This window comes from Eptatretus burgeri, chromosome 2 (assembly GCF_056783735.1).
Source record: "Eptatretus burgeri isolate ZD-2024b chromosome 2, Ebu_testis_v1, whole genome shotgun sequence".
Lineage (NCBI taxonomy): Eukaryota > Metazoa > Chordata > Myxini > Myxiniformes > Myxinidae > Eptatretus > Eptatretus burgeri.
This window is the reverse complement of record NC_140962.1, coordinates 23,990,963-24,009,615: the sequence shown is the minus strand read 5'-3', so window position 1 is coordinate 24,009,615 and position 18,653 is coordinate 23,990,963. Positions and strand designations below refer to the sequence as shown.

The following is an 18,653-nucleotide window of genomic DNA, read 5'->3' as shown; positions in this document are numbered from 1 at the left end:
ATTGGGCTTGATTAGTGGTATTCCCTATAGGACAACTGTAAGCATGCAGGCAGGGATGGACGGACGGACACGGAGATGGACAGACGGACACAGGGATGGGCAGATGGATGCAGGGATGGAAGGATGGACGCAGGGACGGATGGATGCAGGCACACTGAAACCGAGCTCCTTTTCTAATATAGATGCACTGGTGTGGCATAATCTCATTTTGCATCTTTCAGAATAAATACACATGCAAAAGGACTATAAAAACTTTTGTAGTGAAAAGTATAAATGCATCATGCATTAATTGTTTCCTTATTTAACCTATCCCCCCTCCACCCCCACTCTTTTTTTTTTTTACAAGATTGAGACTCATGTTGTCAGAAGGCAAAAAGCAATGTACTAACAGTGGGTCAGTGGGGCCACAATTTAAAATATCAAGCAAGGGAATGAACGAACAGGGGGGGGGGGGGAGAGAGAGAGAGAGAGAGAGAGAGAGAGAGAGAGAGAGAGAGAGAGAGAGAGAGAGAGAGAGAGAGAGAGAGAGAGAGAGAGAGAGAGAGAGAGAGAGAGAGAGAGAGAGAGAGAGAGAGAGAGAGAGAGAGAGAGAGAGAGAGAGAGAGAGAGAGAGAGAGAGAGAGAGAGAGAGAGAGAGAGAGAGAGAGAGAGAGAGAGAGAGAGAGAGAGAGAGAGAGAGAGAGAGACACAGAGAGAGACAGAGAGACAGAGAGACAGAGAGACAGAGAGAGAGAGACAGAGAGAGAGAGACAGAGAGAGACACGGAGGCACGGAGGCGGAGGATGCTGTCAAAAATATTTCTGTATAATGTACTTCTCTCCCAATTCAACACATATCATACTGTTGTTAAATTGATAAAATGGGGTGCCTCGAGTCAAGAATGGCATTACGAAGTGATCAAGAATAGGAAATTGCTCAACAGACTGTGCACTGTTAATAACAAACATTATATTTATATGAGCCCCATTGCTCTGGAAAATGTAGATGTGTGGTATAAGAATAATATATAAGATAAGAATTGGAGGAGTCGATCAGTTGAGCAATATAGGCCAGGATTCACCTCCCTGTACAACCTATTTGGTCTTAGCTATGTGTTCATTATCCTGAATAACAGAAGGCTCTCTAGCTAGTAGTGTAGTGGGAAATTTCAAATGAGAAATGTTCGGTATACAAAACAAAATCACCAAGAAGGATTTTATATATTGGGGGAAGGGAGGGAGCATATTTCCCTTTCATCCCAAGGATATGTTAATGCATCTTACTCCATGATGTCCAATGTATGTTCCAGTCCAATCCAATTCATCATCATAAATATAGTAGTCACATCAAGGAATGCACTCGGTGGTTGGTCATTGCCTTCCCAGCAAAGTCACAATTTGAACTTGCAATCATCAGATTACAATTTAAAAAAAAGTCATCCAATTGAAGAAACCCAGAACCAAACCTAAATGCTGTGTGTGATTGATTGTTTAACTAACCAGAGTGGTGTCAAAGCCACCCAATGCTCGCCTGTTTATACATTTATCGTTTTTCGTTTTTAAAAGACTAGTCTAATAATATTTTTTTATAAAGCATTGCAGTGAAGTCTGATCCAAATAATTTCAAAGCAATATATGTATTTGTATATTGTAATCAGTAAAAAATAGTGTGGTAGATAAAAACATTAGAAATTAAATAACTTGCACCAAAAACTTTAACATTTTCACGCTCACGCTGACGCTCAAAGACTAGTCTAATAATATTTTTTATAAAGCATTGCAGTGAACTCTGATCCAAATAATTTTAAAGCAATATATGTATTTGTATATTGTAATCAGTAAAAAATAGTGTGGGAGATAAAAACATTCAAAAGGACATAACTTGCACCAAAAACTTTAACATTTTCACGCTCACGCTGATGCTCACGCTCATGCCGGCGGTATCGCTATAGCTCTGTTCTTCGAACAGGCAAGCTAAAAATGATAAAATTGTTGCAAATTAGTAATTAGTTAAAAAGGTTGTGAATGGTATGTAGAAGAATCTGTAAAAAGTCCACTTTTAAAAAATGGAGAAAATTGTTTTGTGAATGTCAATTATTGATTACGTATGGGTGATCACAAAATTATGCTCGACTTTCAATTTAGAATTTGACATGGATGAGGGGAGAGTGGGGATGGTGGTTGACAGGAAATGTGACAGCTAGTGAAAGAAGTTTATTTATATCGAGGGGAAAAGCCCGTCAATATGACAGGTGCACAAAACTGAAGACACACAGGATTACAATGAATGCAAAGTTATGGATTACATCTGATGAATTATTTACAATAAATAATACAGTCCAGGAAATGAGATTTTTCCCTGGGGAGGATTAGTGCTGAGGGGAGCAATTTGTCAACAAATTTGTCAAAACAGAAGGGTAAGCAGATCTTGAGCATCTCCCACCCACCACCACCAACAGTAGGATAAGGAGATCTTTAGCAACCCCCCCCTGCCCCCCTCCCCACCAACAGGAGGGTAAAGCCATCTTTAGCATCCAGACATGCTGAATTAACCCACCGGATGTTATTTTATTTATAACTGGGGCTCAAACTCAAGACCCTAAGAACCTAAGCCAGTCACCTTAACTCTGAAGCCAACACTAGTCTTTCATCACACACATTACCTTGACAGATGTGATGTTCAAAAAAATAACGACAACTGCACTATCAATAAAAATTGAGCAAATTGCTCATCCCTTTATTTGAATTACATGCATGGAGGAACACCCTTCCATATTTTCATTCTATTCACCCTTGAAAAGTCAGGCTCAACCCCAAATCACAGTCAAAAACCTTAATTTATTAAATAATTTGCTCATCCCTTTATTTGGATGGTATATAATGCCACATTTCCCTGCCAAGATTGTCCTGGAAATAATGGAAAACGAGAAAGCATCTGAAAAGGCAATGCGTGTCCACATCCTTTTTGTGTTCAGACTTCTTCTTCTTCCGTATGAAAAACATAATGAAAACAGCGAAAAAGAAAAACCAAAAAATTGATGATTTTAGGTGACCTTGACCTTTTGACCTCAAGCAATAGGTTTCAGTGACCCAATATGCAAACCATACTGAAATTTCAAGTCAATAGGATGGAAATTTATGATTTTGTGACCTTGACCTTTCACTATTTGACCTTGACAGGACACAGGTTACACTCAATGAATTTGGTTATTGGGTCGCTGACATATTGGTAAGACTGACATTGATATTTTATGCAACCTTGACCTTTGACCTTTTGATCTAAAAGAAAATTGGCTTCTAACTTTTTATTGAACCAATTCAGTGACCCAATATGCAAATTCTTAAAATCGAATGAAAATTGACGATTTTATGCAACTTTGACCTTTTGATCTAAAAAAAAAAGTAATCGGCTTCCAGCTTTTGATTGGTGAACCATTTCAGTGACCCAACATGTAAATTCTTAAGATTTCAGGTCAATTGGATGAAAATTGACGATTTTATGTGACGTTGACCTTTGACATTTTGACCAAATTATGAATTTGTCTTCTCCATATTCTCATAATAAAGCTTTGTTGAAAATTTAATGACAAAAGCTCAAATGGTAAAAAGCTATGGCCTGGACAGGCACACAGGCACACAGACAGACGCACAGACAGTCACACAGAAGTGATTGCAAAATACCGTCTCCCACTGAGTGCAGGATGAGCAAATAACCCGTTCTACAAACATGAAGCAAAAACATGCATACTGCTTATGTGCATTTTTACTATAATTCACAGACTGGTGTGTGTGTGTGTGTGTGTGTGTGTGTGTGTGTGTGTGTGTGTGTGTGTGTGTGTGTGTGTGTGTGTGTGTGTGTGTGTGTGTGTGTGTGTGTGTGTGTGTGTGTGTGTGTGTGTCACGCCACTCCTCCGACAGTTCTGGGCTGATTAAATCCAAACTTGTTACAGAGGATCAGAATGACCACAATTAATGAATAGTGGTGTTCTTATCTTTACTGGTGGTCTTGGGGGTGGGAGGGGTCGGAGGATGCAAATTCTCTCGGTGGATATATATCGTGTAGCGCCACTCCAGGTGAGAGAGGGGGTAACAAGTTCCCACCCTTTACATCACAGTATTCCTGCCCCCCACGTTTTCTTGTACAGTGAGGTGGTTTGAATTATAAGCAGTCGGTAGGTTTTTGCTTCATGCACATAAGGTGGGTTATTTTATTTTATTTTTGCCTGTACACTGCCCAAAATAAAGGTCTGTGTCAGAATAACGTGTTTCATGCTTATAACAAGATCGCCCAGAGGGTGGGTAGTGGGTACTCTGCTAGTGTTATGTGCATTGTCGTGATTTACCTGGGATAATTCCAATTGTACTGGGCCATGGACTGACCCCTGAGGCCTGAGGCCAGCACCCTATGCTACTTCACAAAATGGTGGTGTATGGTTTTTAATTGTGGATGTAGTCGGTCGAGCTGTCCTACCATTGGAGTGAAGACAGCCGCGATGTCACTTCTGTGAATGTGAGTACACTTCCTCCATGACAGAGAAATAAATACACAGGCCTTTTTTATCTAGGTATTTGTTAGACAGTCAACTATTTTTGCTGATTCCGATTAACTTTTATAACTAAAATGCCACTGTAAATATTTAGTGTTTATTTTGGGTATGATGTCATCTGTGGCAAAATAAAATGGAAAAATAACGGTAAACAGGAAGATAATGGTGATTTTCATGGACAAAATACACCTCTAACAATCTATTGGGTTTGTTGGCCTTCGTTATAGGTTTGTTGGCCTTCGTTATAGGTTTGTTGAGGGCTTAGAGAGTGGTGGAGCAGTTGATGAACTAACAATCAATTTTGCTTTCTTCGCAAGTGAATAATGCCATCAATATAATCTATTGTATAATGTGAAGTGTGCTATCTGTCTGTCCGTTCGGCTATCTACAGATTCCGGCACTGCTTTTCAAAAGCAACGCAAGTGGGCAAAGCTCAATTACATTCTACCAGAAGAAATACACGATACCAAACTAGACATATTTTGAATGTCAAGATAGAACATGAAATGGCACTTTGTTTATGAACAGTGCATTAAGATAAGACCTGAGCTGGCAGGATAGTCTCGAGATACACACATTTACCTATAAGCTGCCGAGCCGAGGTTTGAATCCCGACCCAACTACAATTTGCCATCCCAGGGTTTTACAGGCAGGGTGATTCCTCAATGTGTGTGCCATCCCTCGGATGGACGTTAAACTGGACATCCCATCTACCGACATTAGTTGGTGGACGTGAAAGACCTCCACTGTGTCCTTCACGAAGAGTAGGCGAGCTATCACCGGAACCGTGGCCAAACTACTGCTGGGAAGGCAGTGGCAAACCACCCAGTATAGCCCTTGCTCAAGAAGCTGCTTTGGCATCACCGATGCTCTGTGACAGAGTATGATTATCACAAAGATGAACAAATCATGTTGACCTTGTTAATAACAGTAGCCTACACTGAAAGTCTATGAACAAAGGTTGCAGCGCAAGGCGGTCATTTAATTATTTTTTGTTTTTAAACCTCCCCCCATTTAGCATTGTAACCTAAAAATAACGTTTCATAATAAACTTCAAAGAGCTCCAAAATAGAAGCTTCAATTGAATTATTATCGGTGATGTGACGACGTAATTCGATAAGACTCGAAGAGTTTGGCATTTCAAACCCCGGCCAATAGTCCAAGAGCATTAGGTCAAAATAGGCCCTAACCTGGACATTTTTGGTAACAAGCTGATTTTTTCAGGATAGGTCCAGGAATATGTCTAGAATAACATACTAAAAGTCCCAATAAATCCTCCTTGAGCGTTTTCTGCAATCCAAGATGGCGTCCAAAATGGCCGCCTCTTCTGTTTTTCTCATAACTTTGCAAGCAGGTTTCCCCAAAACACACTTTAAATGTCTACATATATGTTTTGAAGTATGAGGAACTTATTAGAATACATCTTAAGAGATGCTGAAGCACGCAAGTACCAATAAGACCTCTTGAGTTCTTCCAAAAGTCCAGGCAGAAGCAGACGCCGACACCCTGATTGTCTCCACAGCACTAGCACTGGCAGAGTCAGAACATGTGCCAGTTGCTGTCGTTGGTATGGACACAGACTTACTGGTAATGCTAGTTGCTCGGGCAACCTCTTCCACAGATGTGTACATGCTATGCCGCAGTAATCCTGTCACGGTCTTCAACATTCATGAGATTCAGCATGCCATAGGGGACACAAGAAATCACTTGATGTTTCTTCATGCTGTGACGGGATGTGACACGGTCTCTGCGATCTATCGTCAGGGCAAGCGTAAAGCTTTCAACATGGTGCACAAGAAGCGGGACTACGACTTGCTGGATACCTTCACAAACAGTGGAAGCACCCATGACGAGGTGGAAAAAGCTGGGGAAGGCTTCATTCTTAAGCTTTATGGAGCCAGCAGTTTTGAATCTCTTGATGACTACCGTCACATCGCATACAAACGGGCAATCGGTCGCAGTTCCCTGAGTTCATCCTTTCAGCTAGAAAGTCTACCTCCAACTAGTGCTGCAGCAAAGCAACATTCATATCGCGCCTATCTTACCGTCCAGGAATGGATGGGTAACTCCTTATCTCCAACAGAATGGGGCTGGCGATTTCAGGACGGGACTCTTACCCCGGTAGAAACAGACATTGCTGTTGCACCCGACACGTTGCTGAACATGGTGGCATGTGGGTGTAAACCAGATGGTTGCAGAAGCATGACATGTAGCTGCAAGAAACTTGGGCTCTTTTGTACCTCAATGTGCAGTAAATGCAGTGGTCTCAATTGCAACAATACAGCACCAACTCTTATAGATGCCGACGATGATATTACCCCAACTTCAGAGGACATCAACATTGAAGATACAGCATCCGACGATGAAGACAATGACTGATGCAACTAGGTGTGTGCATGCGTAAGGTAAAGATTCATCTGAAACTTTTGAGGTTTGAATCTCTAGCATGATCTTATTTTGAATGTCTTTGCCTCTTGAAACAGGCTAAAACAGCAGTGTGTTGATAAGTGGCGGACATTTTGAGCACCATTTGAATTTCAGAAAGAACTTCAGCGGTTTTATTGTTTCCTTTGTACTTCAAAGTATCTGAATGAGTTCCTTATTTCTCAAGACATAATATATTTAGAGATTTAAAGTGCATATTGAGGTAACTTAGTCACAGGGTCATGAGAAAAACAGGAAATTGCAACCATCTTTGGCGCCATTTTGGATTTTGGGACTAGTTCAAGTAGTTTTATTGGTATAGATATATTGTATTGAGTTCCTTATACTTCAAAACATATGTGTAGACATTTAAAATGTGTTATAGGTAAACCTACTTGCAAAGTTATGAGAAAAACAGGAAATGGCGGCCATTTTGGACGCCATTTTGGATTGCGGAAAACGCTCAAGGAGGATTCATGAGGACTTTTAGTATGTTATTTCACACACATTCCTGGACCTTTCCTGAAAAAATCAGCTTGTTACCAAAAATGTCCAGGTTAAACCCTAATGCTCTTGGACTACAAGTATTGAGTTTTATGAAAAACTTTTCTTATAGTTTCTTTTATTGAAGGCTTTTCTTAATGAGTCAAAGCTTGTACATGTTGCTGCATTTGAGCCTGGGGAGTAACTGCTGAAATCTATCTATTTGGGTTCCTCCCGACATCTTTGTTCTTTGTTCCTTTCACACTTCTTTCTATTTTTTATTTTTTTCACAATTCTTTTTATTCATTCTAATTCTTGCTTTTTCCTTTCTTTCATTATAATGATAGATAAAAGATAGATAATTATCTATCTCTCCAAGGAGAAGTGAATTCTTGCAGAAATTTTTCTGTAAGACTTACTTTGCTGCACCTGGATGGGTTTGAGGGTAGTGGAGTAGCGGCTGAAACCCGAATCCTATCCAGGTTCTCCTGATGACTCCATCTTTGCTCTTTACTTATGCAGGTTCCTTCCTGGTCTTCCGTTTGATTGGGCTTAATTATAGTGTGTGTTGCTTCCTTGCTTGACACAGCATTAAAAAAGGAGAGAGCACGGACATATAGAAATAGGGGAGTGAGGGGGGGAACGGGATTGAAGATAGATAGATAGAGAGAGGGGAGTGGGGGAGAGAGGTGAGCTGTAATAAATAAGGTAAATAAATAGGTACATATAGTATCTTCAGAAAGTATTCACACCCCTCAACTTTTGTCATATTTTGTTGTGTGACACCCGGAATTTAAAATGGATTAAATTTAAATTTTTTCTCACTGATCCGCACAAAATACCCAAGAATGACAAAGTGAAAACAAGATTTTAGACATTTTTTACAAATTAATGAAAAATGAAAATCTGAAATGCCTTGCATCAATTCCACCTCTTTGCTATGATCCTCCAAATTGAGCTCAGGTGCATCCAATTTCCTTTGATCATCCCTAACATTTATCCACAACTTCATTGGAGTCCACCTGTGGCCAAATAAAGTGATTGAAAGTTATTTAGACAGAAACACACCTTTCTATATAAGGTCCCACAGTTGGCAGTGCATATCAGAGCAGAAACTCTACCATGGAGTCCAAGGAACTGTCCATATAACTCGGAGATATAATTGATAATTGTGAGGAGGCATAGATCTGGGGAAGGGTATAAAACAATTTCTAGAGTGTTGAATGTTCCCAAGAGCACAGTGAGCTCCATCATTGGGAAATGGAAAGAATATGGAACTACCCTTCAATATTGTAACCCAGACTCTTCCTCGAGCTGGCTGTCTGACCAAACTGAGCAACCGGGCAAGAAGGACCTTGGTCAAGGAGGTGACCAAGAACCCAATGACCATTCTGACAGAACTACAGAGTTCCTTGGCTGAGATGGGAGAACCTGCCGGAAAGATCAGTCTCTGCAGCACTTCACAAATCTCGGCTTGATGAGGCAGTGGTTAGACATAAGCCACTCCTGAGAAAAAAAAAATCATACGATAGCACACCTGGAGTTTACCAAAAGGCAGGTGATAGACTGAGAGCATGAGGCAAAATATTCTGTGGTCTGATTAATCGAAACTTGAACTCTTTGGCCTGAATGCAAAGTGCTACGTCTGGACAAAACCAAGTACAGCTAATCACTCATCTTATACCATCCATACTGTGAAGCATGGTGGTGGCAGCATCATGCTATGGGGATCCTTTTCAGTGGCTGGGACTGGGAGAATTGTCAGGATAGAGGGAACAATAAATGGAGCCAAGTACAAGCAAATCCCTGAGGAGAACCTGCTTCAGAGTGCAAAAGACCGAAGACTGTGGCAAAGATTTACATTCGAACAGGACAATGACCCCGAGCATACAGCCAATCCAACGCTGGAATGGCGTCAGAAGAAGAACGTGAAAGTCCTTGAGTGGTCCAGCCAAAGTCCAGACTTGAATTCCATTGAAAATCTGGAAAAACTTGAAGATTGCTGTTCACGAACACTCCCCATCCAAGTTGACAATGACCCCAAGCATACAGCCAAAGTAACACTGGAAAAAGTGGCTGAGCCAAAGTCCAACTGGATGCAGGGTTGATGCACCTGCTTGGGCAAAAGAAAAAAGCAGCAAGGAGAGTGGTGGATGAGGCAAGAAATGATATGGAAGATGAAGTGTACAACAAGTTGGAAGAGGATGGTGGGAGGAAGATGATATATAAATTGGCTCATGACAGGGATGAGATAGGAAGGACATGAAGTGATGTGGAGAGGGTGGGGGGGTGATTAACGATAGTGGTGGTGGGGGGAGGCAAGTGATGGGTGGGGGGCAGTATTGAAGGTGGGAGAAGGATAATCAAGGAGTTGAACTGGGCAGGTCAGTGGAGAAAAATTGAAGGTGTGAGAAGGATAGTCAAGGAGTTGTTGAACTGGGGAGGAAGCAACAGCGAGCTAGAGCTACCATGTTATGTAGAGGGGAAAGTGGAGTTGGTGGAGATCACAGAGGAGGAGGTGCAGACAGCGTTGAAGGGGATAAAAAAGGAAAGAGCACTGGGCATTGATGTGGTGTATACAGAGATGATAATTGCAGCAGGAGAAGTTGGAGTCAGTTGGATGAAGAGGCTGCTGAATATATGTATGAGAGAGGGTTCAATTCCAGAGGATTGGAGGACATGGTTAATTTGACAGATATGGAAGGGGAAGGGTGATGTTCAAGACCCAGGGAAATACAGAGGCATTACGCTCCTGTCACATCATGAAGGTGTTGGAGAGGATTCTGGACGGGACGACAAGAAAGAGTGTGGGGATGAAGTTCGGAGAAGAGCATCAGGGGTTTAAAAAGTGTCGGGAGATGATGGATGGGATGTTCATGCTGAAACAGCTGTTGGAGAAGAGGTTGGAGATGCAAGGTAAAATGGCATTGGGATTTGTGGACATGGAGAAGGCCTACGATACTGTCCCAAATGAGATGATGATGGTGACATGGAGATGGATGGGTGGTGGCAGAAGCAGAATTTAGGTTGGTGGAAGGGATGTACAAGGGAATGAAGGGAAGAGTTTTGGTTTGTTCTCGGATGTCTAAGGAGTTCAGTGTGAGCATTGGTTTGAGGTTGGGATGCGCTCTCAGTCTCCTCATCTCTATCTTCGTGATGGAGCTGGTAAGCAGGAAAGTAAGCTGAGGGGTATTCTGGAGAGGATGCTGTGTGCGGAAAATTTGGCAGTTGTGGTGGAGAGTGTGCGGGAGATGCAGGAAGTACTGGGGAAGTGGAAGGAGGCATTTGGGAAGCATGGGCTGAAGATAACTATGGAGAAGACTGAGGTGATGTGGGTCGGGCAGCAGAGAAAATAATTGAATATCAGGTTCACGTGGAAGGAGATCAGACAGGAAAATAGGTTTGAGTATCTGGGAGGGACAGTGATGGTAAGTCGAACAGGGATGGTAAGTCGGAGGCAGAGGTGCAGAGGAAGATTCAGGTGAGTGCAAATGCGTGGAGGAGGGTGAAGGGAGTAATGTCAGACAAAAATCTATCAAGGAAATTGAAAGGGAAGGTTTTGATGTCATGTGTAATGCTGGCCTACCTTCATGGTCTGGAGCCGGTGGCACTGACAAAGAGACAACAACAGAGGCCCCAGGTTTGTGAAAACATCTGGGTCAGGAGGATTGCACGAGTGAAGAGGGTGGATAGAAGGAGGATTGATGAACTGATGGAGGACATTGGTATGCATATGAGCTTGATAGAGAGATTGGTGAAATGCCGGCTGAGATGGGCTGGACACTTGGTGCGGTCTGAACTGGACTCAAACCTATTTCCCCATCTGATCTCCTTCCCCTTTAACCTGATATTCATTTCTTTTCTCTGCTGCCTGACCCAAATCACCTCAGTCTTCTCCATACTCATCTTCAGCCCATGCTTCCCAAATGCCTCCTTCCACCCCCCTAGTACTTCCTGCATCTCCCGCCCAATCTCCACCACAATTGCCAGATTGACCACATACACCATCCTCCCAGGAATACCCCTCATGGTAAAGAGAATGGATGAGTTGAGGGAATAGGGTCAGAGGAAAAGAGATTGACTGCGATTGAGATGGGAGGATTGCGTGAGGAGGGATATCAGTAAGGTGGGGTGGTTGGAGAGTGGAGAGAGTTGGCTGAGGACAGAGGGAAGTAGAGGAGTATCATGGTCAAGGCAGGGCAGAAGCTTGATGCCATTGGACCTCACTCCTTATAAAGGGAGGAGGAGGAGAAGAATAATGTTGGCTACCATTGTACAGGCTTGATTGGCCGAATGATCCTTTTCTATGTTGTAGTACCTTGGAAGGGAAGTCATCTGTTATATATTGTGAACCGTGGTGTCTGTCCATATGATCATCTGTCTCCCGTTTATGGCGGCCACTTCCCAAGCTGTATTTGAAAAGCTCAACATTCACTTTTGAAATGATGGAACACCAGGCATGGCTAATATTGATGCCATAAATTATTTCGCAAGTTTGATATTTTGCCCTCTTTTAAGACAAATCAGACTTCCGCCACCTGATGTTGCACTACCATTTTGTGGTGGGTGGTATAAGTAGCTCAGAACTTTGGCTCTGAGTAAAACCAACAGTGCAACACAGTTAACCTTTTTAAAATCCATGAAATAATTTAAATTGATAGATTAACTTAAACTTTTCCCATCATTGGGGACAGATACTTTTGCCTGTATTCAATAATATCAATTTATGCCATCAATAATAATTATTGTAAAACAAAACAGGAAATAAAATTAATCTGGTACACTTTTGTGATATGAGTTTATTGGAGATCACTCATAAAGAGAAGGAATGCTTTTAGAACCGAATTTTACACTGTTTTTGCTCCTCCATAAAAGAGATCATTTATCCTTTTAACCCACCCATTGGCACAGTCTGTGACGGCATTGGTTTTGGAGATTTGATAGAAGATGAGACGGTCAATTCCCAAAATATCCACCTCTTTGCCAACTGCACAACCATCAGCGGCAACTTGATCTTTCTGCAAACGGGAATTCTCGGGTATGTCTTTGTTGGAAAGGAAGTCAGAAAATTGTGCAACTTTCGGAAAAGTAAATCATCAATGTGCATCAGATATCAATAAGTTTTATAATGCATTAATAACTCATTTTAAGCAACTGAATTTGACATAATTAACAACTGTTCTGATTTTTGTTGGCAGAATTTATGAAAAAAACAATCTGCTGTATGATAAATGCCGAAGTTTTTCATAACTTTCAAAAACTTTATTTGCAGTGACCGCTACTACAACATTTCACGACTTGAGCCAAGCAAGCTTCAAGTTTTTCATACAGTGAAGGAAATAACAGGTAGAACAGCCTCTTATTTTGATGGGAATTTGCCTGGGGGCACTAACTGGTCCTGTTGAGTCACATATAAACTGAAAAACGTTTACAGGAATGATTGTGAGAGTTGAGTTTGTTTATTTATTTATCCTTATCATAACCAAAAGGGCTAGAGCAAACTCTTTGTGATTGAAGGAAATTGCTGAGTTACTCTAGAGAGAATAGTGCAGTTTTCACATAAAATGTTGTTTCTCCAATAGGGCACTACAAAATGAGGTATGTTACCAAATTACGGGCACAATTTATATTTATGTTATCTAATGAACCATCAGTAATGCTCTGATAGAAATATCAAAATATAACAATAGTAATAAATGTTATCATTGTAATTTTATTGTTAACATTTGATGCGCTGGCAGGATAGCCTTGATGTATGTGCAATGTGCACTCACATCTGAGCTGTCTAGCCTCAGTTTTAATCCTGACCCAGCTATAAATTTTCATCCTGGTGTTTTGTATACAGGGTGAGTCATCAATGTGTGTGTGTGTGTGTGTGTGTGTGTGTGTGTGTGTGTGTGTGTGTGTGTGTGTGTGTGTGTGTGTGTGTGTGTGTGTGTGTGCCATCCATCAGATGGACATTAAACTGGACCTCCATCTGCCAGCCTTAGTTGGTGGATGCTCACGATCCCATGATGTCCTTCATGAAGATTTGGCGAGCTATCACTGACACCCTGGCCAAATTACAAATTTCGGCACTCGGTTGCGTAGCGTATGTCAGAGTGGGCGACCCATCTAAGATTGTAACCTTATCCAAAAAACTGCTTCGGCAGAACCAATGCTGTGTTTAGTTATTATTCAGTACTATTTAACGGCCAGTATCAACCAAAAGTTGATGACATAAAATGAGGAAGATGCGATGAGGTCTGCAAGGACTAAAAAGATAATGAATTCCAGTGACAACAATTGCACAGATTCTTCATCAGTATTTACTGAAAATAGTTTTAATAATGTTGATGAAAACAATCAGTCTGATGGTTTACGAGGCTATGCTTGTTTTAGCCTCGTGAAAAGGTGGCCGAGCCAACGAAGTTACAATGCAATTGGGTGCTGGTGTGAAATCGGGAGTGGAAGAGACTGGAAAAACATCTAGTCAGCTTAAATTATCACCCAGCGGTACTTTTTATGGATTTTATACTCTATGATTAATGCTTAAACATAGCGACGACTTGGAAAGATATATTTGGGAGCTGCCAGCCAATAAAATGTCGGCAAATAGAACATAGCCACGGCTTGTGCAATGACCTTTACAGGGCAAAGAATTGCCCTTGTCTTGCACAATTGATCCTTTGTGGAATCGGCTGTAGTTCACGAGCCCCACTTTGACATTAATGATCACCCCTTTCCCCCATTTCCGTCTCCCCTACCCCTCTCCTCCATTTGCTTTCCTCGATGCTTTTGATGGTAAAACTGATGAACCAGGTGATCAGTTTGGTGGGAAAACAAGCTCGCTATCTCACACTGGTGAACTTCTTGTCGGACAAGTTGGAATTTAGTTTCTCAATGAGGGACTCAATCCTGGAATCAGGGAATTATACAGCTTTTACTTTTGAACCATCAAAGTAACTATCTGTTAACATATTTTAGCCTGGGAACTGTAGCGAGCAATAACATTCCTGTTTAAACAGACATCACATGAAAATATGGCAATTCTATGAATGATTGTATGTATGCATTTATGTATGCTTGTGTAGGTGTAGATTATGTATTATAGTGGCCTGCAAAAGTATTGTTATGTTCATAGGGTAGATGAAAATATTTTATAAGAAAGATAGGATGTATAGAGTTGCTTGGCCCATGGATGTGTAGGAAACATCCCGATGTAATTAAATAGGGAAACTGTAAGCTTAAGTGTTATGTGACACCACACATGGGGTGGTGTGGTGTTAATTAGATAGGGATTAAGGACGACACCCCCCCCCCCCGCAGTATGTGATTGTCCCCTGTGAACTATTCCTACGTTTTTTAATTTCCTCGCCAACCATGAAAGAGTTGTGTTTTTAATATCAAATCCACAATAACAAACAAGCAAAACGTGCCAAGGGGGCAGAGCCCTGCCTTCCTGGATTTCATGCGAGCAGGCCATGCTCCAGAGTCGGAGTTTGGCTCAGCGTGACATCGAAGATGAAGGGTTGGTTGTGCAGTAATCGTGAGAGATGGGGAGCGCACACATGAGAGGAGTGTGAAGAGGGGTTGAGTGCGGAGTAAAGGACGTACGCGGTCAAGAGACGAGAACGTAGCTAGGAGATGGCGTGAAGATCAGTGCACGATGAAATGGCTTTCTTTTGACGCATGAAGAAGACAGTACGATTATCGTATTCATGCTGAGGCAATTTTGGCTTGCATGGCGAAGCAAGATGCTGGCCTTTGGCTCTTGGTTGGGTCGTGAGGAATGGACCCCGAGCCTCGTGTACATAACCAAAGGGGACGGCAGCTATTCTGAAAAGCAGCGGGTCTTTGAGGACGATCAATGCATGAGAAAGCTGCACGGGGTCTCTGAGCCTTGGTGTTTAATCCCGCTCACGAGTTGCCTGACGTATGTTCGTCCTGCTGCGAGAGAGCGGCTGAGCGCCATTTTTGAGGGAGTGTTTGCACGTGTACGACGAAGCACCTTGTTTCATAAAGAGGGGTTGAGTGCGGATTCCACATTCCACAAAGACCATCTATGGCACATGTTCAGTAAAAACCATCTCTGGCACACAGCTAAGTGCCAGAATAAAGGAAAGATTTTTCTTTTATTATCCTGTTCCCTTGTTTGTACTTAAGTCTGCGTGGAGGCGCCTCAATTAGATTTAGATTTAGTTTACCTTACGTTTTTCTTTCATTATTAAAATTTGAATTATTGTCATTGTACGTATTTGATTCCCCGATGTGTACCCCGGTCAGAATAGGTACACCGTATCCCTGTGTGTCATAAAAGGCGACTAAAAGGGTTGGCGTCAGGAAGGGCATCCGGCCATGAAAACATCTCCTCAAAAGGAAACCATGATGAGTACAACTGATGGGCAGGGTACAGCCCGAAGTACTCCGTGGGGGTCCTCACCCCCTCTCGTTAAAACTCAAGGTGGGGAACCCGATCGAAGCAAGAGAGGAAATTTTTCCATTTATGATGACCAATCGTCTGATGCCCCACGTGGAGATCGGTTTCTGAGGTTTGGTACATGGAATGTAGGGACAATGACAGGGAGATCTGGAGAAGTGGTTGAAACATTGGTCAGAAGAAGAGTGGACATATGTTGTGTGCAGGAGACACGGTGGAAGGGAAGTGGTGTGAGAATGGTGAAGGGTAGGCAGGGGCAGAAGTACAAGTTTATGTGGCAAGGGTGCCCGGAAGGTGTGCATGGTGTTGGTGTCATGTTTTCTGAGGAGTTTGTAGACAGTGTAGTGAGTGTGACGAGAGTGAGTGAAAGGTTGATGATGGTGAGAATCGTGATCGGAAATCTCTTGGTGAACGTCATCTCGGGATATGCCCCGCAGGTCGGTCGAAGCGATGAAGAGAAGAACATGTTCTGGTGTGCGATAGAGAAGTTGATGGAAAATGTGAAAGATGATGAAATTGTTGTGGTAGGAGGAGACTTGAATGGACATGTGGGAAGGAGTACAGACGGTTTTGAGGGAGTCCATGGGGGTTATGGATATGGTGTGAGAAATGGAGAAGGTGAAAGGATCTTGGAGTTTGCTGATGGAGCTGATTTGTTGATTTGTAACACTCATTTCCAAAAAGCGGATAATAAGCTTATTACGTACACGTCAGGTGGGTCGACGACAACTATTGACTACCTGATGGTGCGTCGGCGAGATAGGGGAAACCTCCGGGACACAAAGGTGATCCCAGGGGAGGAGACTGTTTCGCAGCACCACCTGGTTGTCTGCGATATAAGGGTGAAAGGTGCGCGGAGAATTCAGCGGGTGAAGTACCAACCGAGGATGAAGGTGTGGAGGTTGAAAGAGGCGACAGTGAAGGAAGCATTAAGAGAGAGTCTGAGCATGGTTGAGGATGATGTGGTTGAGCTTGAAAGTGGTTGGATGTCAATGAAAGATAGTCCATTGGGAGCCGTTGGTGAGGTATGTGGATGGACAAAAGCACCACCGAGGCACTCGGAAACATGGTGGTGGGGTGATGAAGTTGGAAAGACGATTGAAGAGAAGAGGAAGAAGTTCAAGGAATGGCAAAAGGCGAAGGGTACGGTGGAAGAAGAGGCAGCACATGAAAGTTATAAGGAAGCCAAGAAGGCTGCAAAGAAAGAGGTTGCAAAGGCGCAGGAGGCCCATAGGAAAATGTTCGGAGAACGCTTGGATTCGGAGGAGGGTAAGAGAGCGGTATTCAGGTTTTCAAAGCAGATAGCGAGAGAGAGGTTTGATGTGACGGGGGTGAGTTGCTTGAAGGATGAAGTGGGACAAATTGTTGTGGACTCAGATGGAATTAAAGAAAGATGGAAGAGATATATGGAAAGGCTGTTGAATGTAGAAAATGAATGGGATAGCAACATCGAGAGTAACCCAGTTTTAGGACCAGCAGAGAAGATAACTGAGAAGGAAGTTGAGGAAGCTATGAGCAATTAAGCGTAGAAAAGCAGGAGGGCCGACAGGAGTTGTGGGAGATATGTTGAAGGCAGCGGGAAGTTGGGGTGTGAAGAGAATGACAGAGATCTGTAATCTGGTGGTGAAAGAAGGCCACATTCCAGTGGATTGGGAACCGAGTACCCTCGTCCCTCTGTACAAGGGGAAAGGTGACCCTCTGGACTGTGGCTCCTATAGAGCAATAAAGTTATTGGAGCATGGAATGAAGGTATTGGAAAGGGTGTTGGAGAAGAGGATAAGGAAGAAGGTAAAGATTGACGAAATGCAGTTTGGATTTATGCCAGGAAGAGGAACGACAGATGCAATTTTTATTGTAAGGTAGTTGCAGGAGAAGTACATAGAGAAGAGGAAGAAGTTGTTTTTTGGGGTTTGTTGATCTGGAGAAAGCATTTGATAGGGTTCCACGTGAAGTAATGACATGGGCATTGAGGAAGTTAGGAGTGGAGGAATGGTCGATCAGAGTAGTGATGGCAATGTACGAGAGAGCATGCACAGCTGTAAGGACGAAGGACGGGAACAGTGGTGAGTTTGAGGTGAAGGTGGGAGTGCACCAGGGGTCGGTACTAAGTCCACTTCTATTTGTAGTTGTGATGGAGGTGCTGGCTCGGAGGGTAAAGGAGGGTTTACCGTGGGAGCTGCTGGATGCAGATGATCTGGTGTTGATTGTAGAGAGTATGGATGGACTGAAGGAGAAGGTGAACAAGTGGAAGGAATGTACGGAGGCAAAAGGTTTGAAGGTGAATATCAGAAAGACAAAGGGGATAGCAAGTGGTAAAGCATGTGGTGAGGTGGAAAGGACTGGGAAGTGGCCGTGTGCTGTGTGCAGGAAGGGTATCAGAGTGAACTCCATTCAGTGTACAATGTGTGCTGAATGGGTTCATCGAAAATGTAGTGGGGTGAGAGGGTCATTAACCAGTGTGGCAGCTACATTCAAGTGTATGGTGTGTATAGAGGGAGCTGCAGATGAAAGAATTGTTGAGTTGGATCTTGTAGATGGTGTGAAGCTGGAAGGTGTGAAAACATTTTGCTATCTCGGAGACATGCTGAATGGAGAAGATGGATCAGACTCTTCGACGGTTGCTAGAGTGAGATGTGCATGGAAGTTTCGGGAACTGAGTGGCGTGCTGACGAAGAGGGGAGTGTCGTTGAAGCTGAAGGGAAAGGTGTATGCTCTATGTGTGAGGAGTACGATGATTTATGGGAGTGAGACATGGGTACTGAACATGGAGCAGCAACAAAGGTGGGAAAGGGTGGAAATGCG

General features: G+C 42.7%; 1 protein-coding gene and 1 long non-coding RNA gene across 8 annotated transcripts in view; one reads left to right on the top strand and one right to left on the bottom strand.

The window, feature by feature from the left end:
- The window catches only part of LOC147031601 (receptor tyrosine-protein kinase erbB-4-like), a 219,296-nt gene that overhangs the window by 104,631 nt on the left and 96,012 nt on the right, over positions 1-18,653 (top strand). For all 3 annotated transcript variants that reach the window (XM_085865871.1, XM_085865887.1, XM_085865878.1), the window contains 2 exons: positions 12,344-12,470; positions 12,705-12,778. In XM_085865871.1, coding sequence (XP_085721997.1) covers positions 12,344-12,470; positions 12,705-12,778 — 201 coding nt within the window. The remainder of the gene's footprint in view (positions 1-12,343; positions 12,471-12,704; positions 12,779-18,653) is intronic.
- Positions 1-18,653, bottom strand: part of LOC147031602 (uncharacterized) — a 77,329-nt gene that overhangs the window by 18,355 nt on the left and 40,321 nt on the right. For 3 of the 5 annotated variants that reach the window (XR_015053732.1, XR_015053745.1, XR_015053733.1), the window contains exon 3: positions 7,852-8,011. The exons of 1 other annotated variant lie outside the window; for it this stretch is intronic. This is a non-coding gene — a long non-coding RNA (uncharacterized LOC147031602). The remainder of the gene's footprint in view (positions 1-7,851; positions 8,012-18,653) is intronic. One more of the 5 variants, XR_015053736.1, reaches the window with a different exon arrangement.